The following is a 16,793-nucleotide window of genomic DNA, read 5'->3' as shown; positions in this document are numbered from 1 at the left end:
GAGTTCTATATTTAGACTATGAGCAAGGATAGATCCTGGGCTATGACTTTTCAAGTTTTGTTCATCTAAGAGTGTGAATTCAAAGTGCACTGAGAGAAAGTCTTTGGTCCTGTCTCTATGATTTGACTCAGGGCTACTATGGCTGGAATTTCCCTCTCAATAACAATGTTGAAATTTAGTTGTCATCATGATTAGGTCATGAAGGCTCTTCTTTCATGAAAGAATTAGTATTGTCATTGTGGAGATAGGTTAATAATCAAGAGAAAAGTTTTGCTATGTGAGGGTCACTTTTGACCCATCTCCTCTCTATGGGATTGATTGCCCTCCTACCATGCTTTATTGTAGTACAAAGACCTGTACAAATTCCAATGTAATGCTTATAGACTGCCAGCCTCTACAAGTACGAACCAAAAAGACTTCTATCATTTAAATTTATTTATATATCATCAGAAAATAGTGGAATTTCTTATCCTTCCCATAAGCTTGCAATTTATACTGATGCCCTTGGTCTTCAGACCACATTGGTGTAGTGAAAGCCTAGAAAACAAACTGCAACAGGTGCTTGCATGTTGGAGTATAGTTTGTCTATGAGAGTTAGAGTTACAGTTAACACTTCATCCAGGTGGCCCATCTTGGTAACATTGCATTTCACTCACAAATATATCTCAGAGTTAATGTTAAATTATAAAGCCACAGTACATCTTCAATATTTCCTCTGGTTCTCATAAAAACCAACAACCAACAAACAACCAAAAAACAAAAAAACCAAAAACCACCCAAGATTACTACATATTATCTTTTCATTTTGCAGAAGAAAAAAAGAATAGATCACAGATTTAGTAACAGAACCTGAAATTGGGACCACATATGTTTTATTCCAAATATTCTTTTAATTTACATTAAAAACATAGGCTATTTATGCTGGGCATGGTATTCAGAGGCTTCCACCTGCCACTCTCATGACTAACTTTGCCCTTACACTTACAAGGCTATGGCAAAGTTTCAAAAGGCCAGTGCTAAACGGATCAAATTTGTCTGATCCTATACAAGTCCCTCAGGGCAACTAAGATGAAGACAACAGATGAGAAAAAGCATGACCAAAACTTCTTCAGTAGAAAGTCTAGCCTTTCATTAACTTCAAAAAAAAGAAAATGAAAACATTCTGTCCCTCATGGGATATCAAGTCATTTGACTGGTAATAGTCTATGCCAAGAATCAAATACCATTAGCTCAGCAACAAAGGCACCCTACCTTGGGGGATGTAAAAGTACATTTGAGTTTACGTGGTACTCTTTCATGAGCCATTTCAGTCCATTCAGAAAACATATCATCACGATAACCTAGGGAAACATCCATGGAAACTTCTGCATTTTCTCCTGCAAAAGAAAAGATGGACAATTCAGAAATAATTTAGGGAAAGATACTTTGGAAATATTCTAAAATTTTCACAGGTTCTGCCATGGGGTACAAGAAAACACAAAACTCCAAACCTGAAGATTGAAGTCACAGGACTAAAGTCTAATATGGATGTTGGAGCTCCTGTCACAGCTACTCGGTTAGTCAAGAATTTCCATTTAAACTCTACCAGAGATTAAGAACTGTATTCTCTCTGAGGCAGCTCAGTTGCTCAGAATCTGAATCATGATCAGAATTTATCCTCCTGTAACTAGTACCACTGGTCTAAAATATGCCTGTAAGAGCCACATGGAAGTTGTTTTATCACATATTTCTACAAAAATACCTTAGATACTTGGTTATCATAATTCCTTTGATTGTTTGTTTGCCTTTTCCCCTCACTACTCTGCTTTAATTTTGAAATGGTTTGATGGGATCTCTCCCAAGAGGCTTTGTCCCCAATGGAGCAGTATTGAAATAGTAAAACCTTTAAGAAGTGTGGTTTAGTGGATTTTGATTAGGTCACTGTGGTCTCCACCCACAAGAATATATTAATAAAAGAAGTGAATCATTCCCCACCAGAATAGGTTGTCATAAAAAGAGAGAGTCTGACCTCTCCTCAGTCTCTTGTTTCCTGTCTCATGGTGTGGTTGCTCTCATACACATCCTCCCATTAGGATGACATTCAACATGTTGTTATGTACCTAGGAGGCCATTACTAGAGACTGAACAGATAGAACCACTTAATCATGGCTTGTCAACTCCCCAAAGTGTATGTTAAATAAACATCTTTCTGCATTTGTAGCAGTAACAGAAAAATAACTAAGACATTTGAATTCCTTCAGTGCTCACCTCTGGATACACTTTAAAAAGATTTTATTTATTTATTATTTATACATATTCTGCTTGTGTGTGTGCCTGCATGCCAGAAGAGGGTACCAGATCTCATTATAGATGGCTATGAGCCACCAAATGGTTGCTGGGAATTGAACTCAGGACCTTTGGAAGAACAGCCAGTGATCTTAACCTCTGAGATATCTCTCCAGCCACCTGGATACACTCTTTATCTGAAAGTATCCTTCATAAAACTTTACCAAAAAGGCTGTCACTTATAAGGTAAACTATTCACTGAAACTTTAAATTCCTTCTTCATAATGTGGACAAATTAATTTCTTTAAAAGCAAAGACTTATACAAGGATAGTGAGTATAGGTAGATGTACATATATTTTCATATCAACAGAGACTTGGGCAGGGTTAATTTACCACTTCTCAGTAAGATTAATAAAATTACATCCATCAATTTTTAAGCATTTTATACTCTAGTGAGCATACTCACAAATGGATAGTTTTAATGAAGTAAAAAATAAAGAAATAAAGCACAATCCCCATATTTTCAAAATGAATAGAGAGCTAGCCACCATTGGAAATTGGGATCAATTCTAGACATTGACTACTATCTATAAGTCCTCAGTTTGCAGATTTGTATAATAAATTCTGGCTAACAGAGGTCAGGTTAGTGGAAGCACCACATCCTACATAGTGTGTGGCACACACCTAATAAGTCTCTGATAAACTAGAATACATGTAAAAACTAGGGATATAGAATGCCTATGTTCTATCTACCAGTCTAATGTAGCTTAAAGATGATTAACTATTACTATCCAATATAAGTAAAGTAGTAAGATTACTTGATAGCTACAGCCTAAACTCCCACAGAGGGGATATTCTAGAAGAGTGAACCAATTTGTGTGACTCAGTTTCAAGCCATTCAGAATCTATAAATACCAACTGTAGAGTTGAGTGAAGCACAGTGCTTCCAAGAGGGGAACTGGACTAAGAACTATACAGAAAAAGGCTTCTTCTCATTAGTACTATCAGAGAACAGACTATGAGGATATCAGGCAACACAGAGAACCAGGAGGAACAGCAGCTATTCATATAGGAAATCATGTACCACCACCTCCCTGCTCCTCCAACTCAACAAAAGTAATCCTTAGAGCTTGGCTATGTCCTTGGCTAGAAGCCACACTGGTTTTAATTACTCCACACTTAATAGTCTCAGTGTTCAATAAGAAGAATTGGCTTGTACTCTCAATGGTAAGTTTAATACTAGAAGCATACTCTCTCACTTGTAATGCTAACATTAGAACTAGGACTTTCAGTAATGTTGAAACAACACTTGGATATTCACTAGACTCAAGAGCATAAATATAAAAAAAGTAGAAGCCATTAGCTCTTTTTGGATTCAACATTAGCTAAACACAATGAAGCCAAGACCACACAATGGAAAAAAGATAGCATCTTCAACAAACCATGCTGGTCTAACTGGAGGTCTATATGTAAAAAAAAATGTAAATAAATCCATATTTAATACCTTGCCCAAAACTAAAGTCCAAGTGGATTAAAGACCAGCATAAAACCAGAAACACTAAATCTGTTATAAGAAAAAGTGAGAAAGATCCTGAACTCATTGGCACAGGAGACAACTTCCTGAACAGAATACTGACAGCTCAGGCTCTAAGGGCAACAATTAATAAATGGGACCTTATGAAACTGAAAAGCTTCTGTAAGGCAAAGGACACTATCAGTAGAACAAAATGACAGCCTACAGGCTGGGAGAAGATTTTCACCAACTATACATCTGACAAAGGGCTAATATCCAAAATATATAAAGAACTCAAGAAATTAAACACCACCAAAGCAAGTAGCACAATTGAACAATGGGTTACAGAGCTAAACAGAGAATTCTCAACAAAGGGATATCTAATGGCTCAGAGACACTCAAAGAAGTGTTCAACATCCTTAGTCATCAGGAAAACGGAAACCGAAATGACTCTGAGATTCCATCTTACACTTATCAGAATGGCTAAGATCAAAAACTCAAGTGACAGCACATGCTGGAAAGGATGTAGAGAAAGAGGAACACTCCTCCATTGCTGGTGGAAGTGCAAACTTGTACAACCAATAAGTAACTTTGAATAAAGCTACATTTGTTGATATTAACATAAGGATGATAATTATTCTGAAGTTGCCTTAAAAGAAAATCATCAGGACTGAGAACCAGTTCAGTGGCAGGTCCTGGATTCAGTCCCTAGAACTGCCAGGGAGAAGATGGCAGAGAAGAAAGAAAGGAAGGAAGGAAGAAAGGAAAACAGAAAGAAGGAAAACTTTTTATCATATCAGTTACCCATTTCTTTTGTGGCTTTGATGCAAGAGTAATGACATTAATTAATTTGCTTCACTATAAGTAACCTTTTTGCTATGTGCATCTTAGAACATCATGCTATATATTTTGAATATACCCAGAAATTTCTAATGACCATCACTTGATTTGTGTCAATTAAAGAAAATTGTTTAACTTGGTATAGAAAATCCTCCTGTTAGTCACAGAATACAACTTCCATAAGAATCACCGCATCCCTGATATTTTTATCAGATAAAACAGTAGCATTAGAAAAACATCCAGCAGCAAACTTCAGCATGCTTCATGGAAAAAATCTACTCAACTCTGATCAAAACTTTCTAATATGTTCCTAGCAGGGGCAAAGATGACTCCAAATCATTTCTGAAACCCTCTAACCCAAGCCTGGCATCAAAATAGGCTGAACCAAACCAATACATTTTCTGTGAAGAATTTTCAAATTGCAGTAAGCCAAAGAGCACCAAGTTAGAAGCCTGTGGATGTCAGTCTGTCACTGCATAAGTAGTAAAGACAGATTAATGTAGGTGGCGAATGAGGCTATGTTTCTTCCGTAGCCAAAGTGAAATGGTACTAACCTGTATTAACAGACTTAGTTTTTTGCTTTTTGTTTTTTGTTTTTAAAGGAGAGAAGCCAGAAATTAAGTTTTGTTTTGTTTTTAAATAAGAGTCTGGTGAGAGTTGAGTAGTTTTTCCATAAAGTATGCTTAATTTAGCTGCCTGAGTGTTTTTTGAACTCTGTTTACTCTGACAAAAGTTGTAGGGAGAGTAGGACTTGGGGTGATTCATATGGAAGTTGAAAACTCACCTCTTCCATTAACTAGTCATGTGTTTCCTGGCAATTTATGTGTTCCTTCCCAAAAGAGAGAACATGGACACACGTTAACGTGCGATAAGGAAGTTGCTGTTCTTTTGAAATATTGAGAAAAACATTTCTCAGTTGTTTTTGTTTTGGGGGTTTGTTTGTTTTGTTTTAAATTCAGTTACATGATTACTAAAATTCCCTCCCTCAAAATCTGAGTGCAGGTCCTCTAACAGAGCATCAGGAAACCGCAGACACACATTTTTTTTCTCATGCTGGCCATCACATCACCCTTTTGTTTCTTCTCATCTTGCCAACAGGTCAAGTTCAAAATTCTCTAGCTGTTTACCATATTTATAGCCTGTTATGCCTTAATTTTACCCCTTAACTACTTACTCCCTGTGTAGTTGGGGACAAGGGTGCTATTTTTCCTATGTATGAAGAAGAACTCAGAAAGCCCAGGTTCTCAAAATACCCCAGTGGCTACTGTGTCCTAGCTTGTAGCCTTAGCATTTTGCTGTTTTTCTTTGGTACAAGTGAAGCCCGGAAGTACAGGATGAGTGGCTGTTTCAATAACCCTCTGTTTTCTTCACTGAACTCAGCGCTCTTGTTCCCAGCTTAGATGCTTGGGGTTTCTCTTCTGCTATACTAGATACTAGACCTCATTATTTAGGATTTTATGAACACTAAACTTGTTACATCATGAAAATTGCTATTCATCAAGAATAGCAATTTCTGTCATCATTTTATCAAGGGAAGTGAAATTCTCAAATCTACCTTTCATTCAATATAATAGCAGATGAGAAAAACATGGAGCTTCCTTCCAAACCCACTCCAAACATGGAACACAAAACTCTGAAACATCAGAGCACTGGGGAGAAGTCAGTAATGCGGTGCTGCTCGATACTGAACTTCTCTTCTGCCTTTCAATAAAGTAGGAAATCTCATGGTCTCATGGATTCTGAAATACTCTTGACACCCTGTAGATATAATTAAGACTATAGTCTTAATTATCTTATTTGAACTCCCTGGGAGAAGGCAGGATGGCCAAGGTTACAAATGAAATTAGGAAAAGCTATCTATAAGACACTAGTTATATCAATTCCATGAAATAAGGGCATATGGTATTAGCATAAAGTGTGTTTAGATCTGAAATTCATGATTTTCCATTCCTATTCTGGACTGGTCATTTAGTGTGGAAGCCTATCATTCTATTATGCTATGCAAATTTCATGTTTCTCAAACAAATTTGGAGACATATTTGGGTTGGTGAAAAATTCATTTCAGAATATAGGGAAGAGAACTATGCACTGGTACTACGGTTCATTAAAATTATTACTTCCATCATGTTAAGGGGTGGCACTCACATGAAGAAATTTACAGGATTCTGTAAAAGAAGATATGGTTTATGGGTCATCACAGACAGAAAGATCTGTGTCCTTCCACAGTAGGGCTTTATACTAGTTGCCCTGCCCTACCCTGATAAGCAAATGAAAGTCAGAGGTGAGATGGCAGTGGGTGGAATTAGGTGACAAAGAGCTATAAAAAGGCTAATATATTTCAGTAACCAAAAGAACCTGACAAAAGCTTGGCTCCTGAGTGTGGGTGATATGTGCAATAGTGACAAAAGAAGTCATCTGGGTGCTTCTCACTTATGCTTCATTGTTCAAAACTAGTACTAGACAGCCAAACAGTACAAAGACAAAAGCTGGGTGTGCAATGGTGCTAGTATCCATCATATCTTCAATCTCTTGGCTGGAAAACCTTGAATAAATTTTAACTTTCCACCTAGGAAACTTAGAAACATAGGACCTGCCCTCACAAGTCTTGCCTATAATGACATACATATAGAATACACTTAAAAATATGTTTCCTTTTCCTCCAGCCCCAGGAGAGTTAGGCGATACTACTGACCAAGTAAATAAGAAGAAATGGGAAAGGCAAGTGATATTAGATGAAATAAAGAATTATTATATGGTGTCAAAAGCTTTTATAGCATCATAGAGACATTTTGACTTAGTTGGGACCTTACCCTGGGGAGAAAAATACTAAAAAGCTTTCACAAGCCTCATGTGCTCTCCCACATTGCCAGTCACAAGTGGCTGTTTGCTAACCTCAGATGGAAGCAGCTCAGATCAGCCTGCTTCTAGCCTCCAACAGACATATAATCTGTGGTTATTTGTGCCAGCACTCCTTCTCAAATCAAAAACTCCCTGGCCTGGCTGGTATTCTCCTGATGCTTTCAATTAAGAAAATAGCAAAACAACCCTGTCTTATATCCATGGAATGTCTGCCAAAACTGGACTTGGCTAATTATAAATTTGGCCCTGCCTGTGTTATTAAGATGCCTTCAAGGGTTGGTTGTGAACTGTTATACAAATGAATGAGCATTATTGTTTAACAAACCAGCCAACAGTTAGTTCCCTATATATCTCTCTTACTTTTCTCCATTCTGTCAAACATTTATTTTGTGGAGAAGTAGTTCTCTTTTTATATTCTGATGTGTTAGCTCGGCTGAAATTAAAAGTCTGCTAATGCAATATGACAAGGACAAAGGAATAAAACATTTCTATGTCAAGTCCTTTACAAAGGTAACACTTTTGAGAAAATATCTATTATTGCAGTCAAGGCATCTACTCCATGAAGGCTGCACAACTGTGAACACTATTAGAGCATCAACTGTTTGTAGATGAATCTGAAATGATACAGATTGTGGGGAAAATGAACAATTTACTTCATCAATTCTTTCTGATTCATTATCTTCCAGAATTCCTTTTTAAAACTCATTCTCACACTGCAACCATCTATGGCCTAGTTGGGATAATTTTTCACACTGCAGCCAGAAAGGTAGTTTCAATATGTTCAAAGTCTCATGTCTTTAATTCTAGCACTTGAGAGGCTGCAGCAGGCAGATCTCTGTGAGTTTGAGATCAGCATGGTCTACATAGTAAGTTATAAGCCAGCTGGAGCTATACAGTGAGCCAATGTCTGAAACAAAACAAAACAAAAAACCTTTCAGTGCCTTTATACTATACTATCCTCAGTCTAAAGTGGAAACTCTATAAATGGCATAGTAAGCTATCATCTGGCTCTTCAGTATCCCAGGTGCATATCCTGTGGTCCTTTCTCTTCTTCCACTCAGGCTACCCCTTTCTCTCTAACTTTGGCAGATAAAAAGAGGTCATTTCTGGAGACAAATGACCTGGGATCTCAGCCCACTTGAGCAGAATGAGACCAATGCAGCACTCGGCAAGTATCTGAACTTCTCCAGTTATGAAATGAGAATTATGGTAAATCCTGTCTCATAAGACCACTAGAAATAAATAAGGCAATGAATGTGATATACTTGACAGAAGCCTCAGAATAGGCAGGCTGCTATTTCAATGCTGTCATTCGAGCAGACTACACTCACCTCACTAGCCCACCAAATTTCTAGAAGGAACTCCCTCATACACAGTTAACTACAGAGGACTGGAGATAGGGTTTATTTTAACATCTTTGCTCACGTCAGATTAATGCCTTCTTAATTTTAGGAATTTCACCTTATTCATTATGGTTTTCCTAGACCTTCAAAACTTAGCACAGCCCCCATATGTTGTTCCTACAGCGTCCTGTTGGCCCAAAACTGTATGCTTTATTCCACTTAACTGTCTGTATGTGTTGCTCTTTTGCACACATTCTAGAGGCTCCTGAATGTCAGGGTCTACCTCAGTCCTGCTCACACTTACAGTACCATGTCTTAACACAAGAGATACTCATTACATATTTACCAAATTAATGAATATCACTTTCCATCAAATATTCTTTTATATATTTTATTTACTATGATTGCATGTGTATAATGCAGGAAGGTGCACATGCCATGGCACCTATGTAGAAATCAAATGACAACTTTATGAAGTCAGTTTTCTCTTTCCACCCTCAAGTGGATTCTTGGGACTGATATCAGATTCTCAATCCTGATTCTCACTCACTGAGACATCTTTCCACGCTTTCATAAAATATTCTTACACCCCAAATTTCCTGTCACTCTGTCACATTCTATACAGCAACTGTTTATGTTGTTATACTTTAGTGACATTGATACTTTCCCCCCTGTTGTCACTTACTTTCCTATTCCCAATGTTAGCTTTATATACATTTATGCATATACATTCATATATTCACATGTAGCATGCATGTGCATGCCTTAAAAGAAGGATGTTCCTCTAATTTGGGCCATAATTCCTGCGAAACTTTGAATTAGAATGACACCACATGCTAAGATGCTTGAATACTCAGCCATATTTGGTGGAGCTCTTTGGGTAGATTTAGGAGGTATAGCCTTTCTGTAGAAAGTATGTCACTGGGTACAGGTTTTGAGGCCTAAAAGCCATAAGCCATTCTTTTTATTGTTGTTTTGTTTTTTGTTTGTTTGTTGGTTGTTGGTTTTTTTCCGGGACAGGGTTTCTCCGTGTAGTCCTGGGCTGTCTTAGACTCACTTTATATACAAGGTTGGCCTCAAAGTCACAGATCCGCCTGACTGGAATCTGTGATTAAAGGCTGGTATTCAAGGATGCGCCACCACGCCCCACCAACATGCCATTCTTAGTTTATTTTCTCTACTTTGTGCTTGTGGACTAAGATATGAGCTCTCAGCTCCTGTTTCAGCTGTCGTGAGTGCTTGTTGCTGCCATGTTTCCCTGCTATAACAAACTCTGATCCCTCTTCCTTCTATAAGCTCTCTTTGTCATTTTTTTAAATATCAGCTATAAAATAAGTAATGAATATAGTTCCCAATTATATACCATTGAACAATATACCTGTTTTCTGGGTAAAAAAGAAAGAGGAACATGGTTATATCCCCCTCTCTTTTCTAGATATTGTATTAATGTTCTGCTAGAAAGTGCCAGTGAGGTTAAAGGAAAAATGAACATGTAATTCCTGAAGCTACAAACCAACAACCTGTTTGACTTAATGTTGTTCTAAGGTTTTATGCTTAAATGAAGCAATAAAATGAGTCTGCATCATTGCTCTCTAGCCCACAGAAATAAGATGAGAGATTAGGCTTCTAAGTGATTTCAGAGAAGAAAAATTGTGCAGTATTCTTCTAGGTACAGCAAAACATGACAATCTATTCAACCTGGTTTGCTAAGGCTGGAGGGAAATTCTATGATGAGACAAAAATATAACTTTTCATTCCACTGAGGTGGGACCAATATGCCTCTAAAACTTGAATGCTAAATATACCATCCAAATTGATTTCTTTTTCCTCAGCCAACTATTTCTAAGCATCTACTGGCTTCCATAAACAGTACTAGGGATAAAAATGCATAAGGCAAAATCATTGCCCTGAAATTGTTCAAGTAAGCCAAGAAAATTAGGCACTGCAGTAACACAAGCCTATGTATGCAGATAACTCCAAGTGTTTAAGGGCAGTGGGCTAAGCAAAAGAGCACAGAGAGTGTGACTTTCAGAATGAGCTCATCCAAATGATATTTACCTAGTAACCACAGGATGATAGTTCAAGAGCCAATGGTATGGAAGCAACCACAAATAAAGGAAGCTGCATATCTAAAAATCTATGTAAGCATTAAAAAACATTGAATGGTAAGAGAAAGAAACTAATTCAATGCAAAGGGAATACAAGAGTGACTGGAAGGAATAGAGGACTGAGTAGCAGGAACAGTTATACTATTCAGCTATACTGAATACTATGGCGCACTCCTCCCGGTTACATACAAGGCAGACTTGGATTATGGAACATAGGACGCTGGTTGAAGAGTCATATAGAAAAAATCACAGCCCATTGTATTACATAGCTCTCAGTTTGTTTAATATAATTGGATACTACAGAAAACATCTAAGGAAAAATAGTCTATAAGAAATTTGAACTCAATTATAGTCTTGTTTGCTTCATAACAAAGCTAGAGAAAACAGAACCATCAAAACTGGCAAATGTTAAAACACAGGAAAGCAAATGTGGACACATTTATTCTTATCTGACCAGAAATTATTTGCTTTCTCTCTAGGACAACTCACAATAGCTGATTTCGTGGTTGTAAAAAAACAGCCTCTCTCTCTCTCTCTCTCTCTCTCTCTCTCTCTCTCTCTCTCTCTCTCTCTCTCTCTCTCTCTCCCCGTCCCTCCTTCCATCCCTCCCTCTCTCTTTCTCTGGCAGTGCAATTAGAAGAGACCTTTATTCACACTGAATCTAAAAATAGACAATGGCAGTGTTCACAGACTGACAGCTGCATTCTCATACTGTAACCAGGAAAGGAAAGAAATGGCTAATTTAACTCAACAACTTCCAAAACAAACAGTGCAAAAGGAGCCTAGGACAAAGGAAAAAAAAAAAAAAAACATGAAGGTCAGCTGTTCAAAGTCTGAAAGACCAGCAGGGTAGCTGTATTGCTATTCATCAGGCCTTCCCAAATTCCAACGTAATCACCAAATATTTTATCAGATCTGACCACAGAACTTCAGGATAAAACTCTAGCAGATGCACTTGCTGTAGGGATCTAGGTAGATTTTCTCATGTGTCACCTGAACAGTCAAAACTAAAGATCTACTTGAGGTTTTGTTCAATAAGTGCAGGACATCTCCCCCTCCACTATATCTAAATTACACAATACATTCTAACTAGCCTGAGGTGTTTAAAAAACAAGAAACAGAACAAACAAACAAAAAAGTCATTGTAAGGGGGAGAGAGAGAAACCAGGTGTCTAGAAAGATGGAATCAGGTCTTTCCCTCCCATCAGTCATAAAATGTGTTCAGTTTCTTTCTTCCCCGGGCACCCTGCCCAGGGAAGGGATTATGGCTCAGCTTCAAAAGAAACAAGGGGATGCCTGTGGGCGGGGAGCAGCCTCTCCATAGCTCTCCCACAGATCTGTTCTGGCTCTCAGAGCCCCCGCTAGCCAGCTAAATGTCAGCTCACTGCACCCTAGCATTCTCTCGACACACTGCCTCCATCGCCCCGGTGACTAAGCTGTTTTCAACAGCTGTGTTATTGCTGGAGCCAAGCCAGTGTTACTCACACAGAGTATTTGCTTTGTACTGTGAATGTGGAAAATTATTGCACTAAGGATTCAGAGTTCTTTTTATAGATAAGGCCATCCCCTCATGATCAGTCAGCCACACATTCCCTAGGCTGTGCTCTGATGGTGATAGAACAATATGCTGCTGCTACCCATGTTCCCTAGAGATGGGCAAATTCATAACATTGCGAAGAAAGTGGAGGAGACATGTGCCTGTTCAAGTGAGAGAAAAGAGCAAAACACAAATGTGACCGTTGGTAGAGCCCCAAAGATGTCAGTTACTGATCCCTAAATAATGCTAAGTAGACCTGTCCTTCCTCTCTGCAGACCAGGAATGCTTCTTCCTTGCCTTGCAGATGATGTCAGCACCCCTCTATCTGGGTGGGTGGTTGTTTTGTGCAGACCTCCATACTTCTATGAACTATGCTGAGCAGAATCTTCCTGAGCATTTATTCTACAGTCCTGTGCTCTATGCCTTCCCATTGTTCACAATCATTTATGTTCATATATCACTTCTTTATAAAAAATATATTTTATTAATTTATTCATATTACATCTCAGTTGTTATCCCATCCCTTGTATCCTCCCATTCTTCCCTCCCTCCCATTTTCCCCTTACTCCCCTCCCCTATGACTGTGACTGAGGAGGTCCTCCTCCCCCTGTATATGCGCATAGGGTATCATATGTCACTTCTGAAGCAAGTGGCGGCTGGTGATTTTTTTTCATCTTCTTGACCACTTCACATACTCAGCCTCTTGCTCACTCCTGAGCAAAGGAAGTAAATACTCTATTACTCACTGTTTTAGATCAACCTCAACTCTCTTATGCAAAGGGTGATGGGAAAAAGAGAATGTATTTTCTATAAGTGGAACCAATATCTATTTCTAGTATTGGCTGATTCTTCTTTCATCAGCCTTATTAGTCAGCTCTCCTTCCTAAGTTCTTATAAATGATATTAAGGCACACTTTCTGATATTGAATTGAAGAGATTTTAGAAATATGTTTTCTTATAAGGGTAGTATAGTGTTTGAAAAGAAAAAGAAACAATAATTCTTTAAAACTGATCTTCTTTTAGTTCTTACTATATATTTAAACATTTTAATCCATGCAGTGATCAGACAGATAGGATAACCCATTTGTAATCTTAAAATGAAGAAAATGAGGCCTGTTATGATGGGAAGGACAGAGTATAAGCCCTATTTTGACAGGCTCCAAAACAAGCTATTTCACATTATGTCACTGAGCTTCACGTTAAGAAAATTAGGAAGCCTGTTCCTTACACTAAGAAGGCCTCTGTCCACTTTCCAGCTCCAGTTAGGTCACTTTAGATATGGTATTCTTTCAACAAATTCTGAAGAACTTCCTCTTTCTAATATTTCATGAAGCAGAAATCTAACACTATTAGCTCTTTAACTTCCTTCTATATTTAAGGAACTGGGTCAAGGACAAATAACTATAAAGGCATTCTTATCCTCAGGGCATTTACAATTGCAATGGAGTGATAAGGAATAAAAATTGGAATCTGATTGAGTAACAGTAAACAAACATCAAACCAGAGCCTCAGATACATGGCCATAATTGAAAACAAGCAAAATGAAATAAAACAGAATTATAAAAGGAAAAGAATGTATTCTACACACCCCTCATACTCTATCTGTGAAGCTCAGCAACAGAGCAGAGAGGGGGAAATAAAGTTTATGTAAAAAGCCACTGGCTAGAAGGATTTCATCTGCTCATAGACAAGACTTGGAAAGAAAAACGCAGACCAGAACAAGATTTTCTCTCCAACTCACCTTTTCCTCATCCCCTTGAATGTGGGATATAGATGAGAGCAGGCAGCTAGGGGGATAATAATATGGCTGGAGGTTCCTGACCCTCAGACTCCTACCAACAGAAGAGCCCCAGAGGCAGCATTTAATTGTGGAAAAACCAGCCTGTCTCCCCTCTTATCTTTATCCTCTGTGACTAAAACCCACAATTACTGGCACCCTTTGGAATCTGAGTCACTGGCCAGGCTGTGTCTGTAGTTGAAAAGCAAAGGAAGTGGGATTTCACTTGCCTCTGAAGCCAGCCCAGTGTGACCTTAGCCTAGCTCAGCTTGGGGACTTTTCCCATTAGAAAGTTCACAGGGAGCTTCCTGTCAGGAGTACCACCAGGTGAGAGATCCAGACAGAAAAGAAGAAATGCAGTTTCCAGCTACTGTCTAATTAAAGGACAAGCAAGTCTCTAATTTTGAATCTATATTTCACTTCCACATTACATATGTAATTTTCAATTTTTTTCCCATAATTAGACTTCCAATTTCTTAGTCAAATAGGTCGTATTGGTAACTCACAGAAGGGTTCTGCCATCTTTCAGTTTATCTTTTATCTTCAATACATTTTTCTATAGCCTTATAGATGGGTTTACTATTATTTGCAGTATGCTATTTTAAAAATATTTTATTAATTATTTGAAAATAATATACAATATACTTTGATAATAACTCTCAAATCCTCCTTCATCCACCCCTTCACTCTTGACATTATACACTCTGAACTTTGAGTTTTCTCCCTCCTCCCACTCCTTGAGTCCAGTGTTGCCCAAATACTTTTGGGATGGAGCCACCTACCTGGGATCAAGAAATATAACTCCCTCACCTCTCTCTCATCTGGTCCCCTCCCCTCTGTAGTGATCAAATGTCAATGGCTCCCCAACTAGTAGTGGAATTTTGTGCTCACCTCCCATACTCCATGCTGAAATAATGTCTAGCTTGAGTTTGCACAATTCTTATGCATGCTGTCAAAGTAGCTGTGACTTCATATGTGCAACTGCTGCATTCAGAAAATACTGTTTTCTTGAAGTCAACTCCTTCCTCTGGCTTTTACAATCTTTCTGTCCTTTCTTCCTTGAAGTTCCTTGAGTCTTGGGGGAAGATGTATGTTTATATACCTCTCTCTCTCTCTCTCAATATTTATTTATTATTATGTATATACTGCTCTGCCTGCATGTACACCTGCAGGACAGAAGAGGGTATCAGATAACATTACAGATGGTTGTGAGCCACTATGTGGTTGCTGGGAATTGAATTCAGGATCTTGGAAGAGGAGTCAGTGCCCTTAACCTCTGAACCATCTCTCCAGCCCCCTATATATATCTCTTTTAAGGACAAATGCTACATGGTCTTTATTTACTTCATGTTGACTTACAAGGAGTTTCAGTAGCAGCTGTTACCTACTTTAATAAGAAGTTTCTCTGATGGGGATTTGGAGATGCACTGTTCTATAGAAATAGCAATATATCATTAGGAGTCATTACAGTATTTCATGATAGAAAAATATGGGTCATGGTTCTGATTTCTTTACTCGCAAATCGGGTGACTCTGGAAAAAAAATCACTTTACTTCCACTGTAGACTATACTCTGGTAATGGCTTCACAGAAGAGAGTTTTAACCTTGAACATCAAGGGTTGAACATATATAAGAGATGCATAAGAAATATTTCTTCCCTCACCCTCAGTTCCTTTGAGTTTTTACTTTTATCTTGAAATGTTTCCATTGCTAATTCATATCCTGTTCTTCCCATAATAGTTTTCTATCCTAGAGGTTGTTGTTCATAGCATATTCTCCCACTTGAATTACTACTATTTCCAAGCACCAGAATGTACATGTTAATATGTCTACAGTTAAACACAATCAACTTATGTGCTTTGGATACATTCTCCTACAACTGTTGAAAATTGCCCAAGCGTCATAATTTACGGTGTTCTCCAAAGACTTAGCTAAAGACCAACACGCAGTTTTGTATTCAAGGTATATACATTCTATAACTTTGAAGTTCCTATCTTGGGATTTATAGACCTCTGACTTTCATGCCTAAGTTTCATGGCAGGAATTGAAATATGAATGCTAAGTGTGTGAACAGGCCTAGGCATGTTTATTTCCCAAGATTAAAGTCCTTGACTTATATTAATAATTGATGTCCTAAGACATAAGAAAGATCTGTAGCCAACACACAAACTTGGTCCTTGGTGTATTTCTTGCCTTCCAAGTTCTTCCCAGAGATCAAATGTCTCGCAATCAAGTTAAAAAATAATGACTGTGCTTTTTGTTTGTGCTTTTTGTGAGAGGGGGTTATTGTTTTGTTTTGTTTTGTTTTAAGGTAGGGCCTTACTATGTAGTTCTGGCTATACTGGGACTCACTATCTAGACCAAGCTGGCCTTGAGTTCACAGATATCCCTTTGTCTCTGACTCTTAAGTGTTGAGATTAATGGCATATGCCAGTATACCCAACATGACTACACTCTTTTTCTTTGTTTATTTGTTTGGTTTTTCAAGGCAGGATCTCTCTGTGTAACCTTGTCTGTCCTGGACTTACTTTGTAGACCAAGGTGGCTTCC

General features: G+C 38.1%; 1 protein-coding gene across 1 annotated transcript in view; it reads right to left on the bottom strand.

Moving 5' to 3' along the window:
• Wls (Wnt ligand secretion mediator) overlaps positions 1–16,793 on the bottom strand; it is a 97,485-nt gene that overhangs the window by 32,697 nt on the left and 47,995 nt on the right. The window contains exon 3 of the mRNA XM_051165871.1: positions 1,252–1,376. Coding sequence (XP_051021828.1) covers positions 1,252–1,376 — 125 coding nt within the window. The remainder of the gene's footprint in view (positions 1–1,251; positions 1,377–16,793) is intronic.

This window comes from Acomys russatus, chromosome 23, assembly GCF_903995435.1.
Source record: "Acomys russatus chromosome 23, mAcoRus1.1, whole genome shotgun sequence".
Classification (NCBI taxonomy): Eukaryota; Metazoa; Chordata; class Mammalia; order Rodentia; family Muridae; genus Acomys; species Acomys russatus.
The sequence above is the reverse complement of the archived record's forward strand: the minus strand, read 5'-3'. Positions and strand labels throughout refer to the sequence as shown.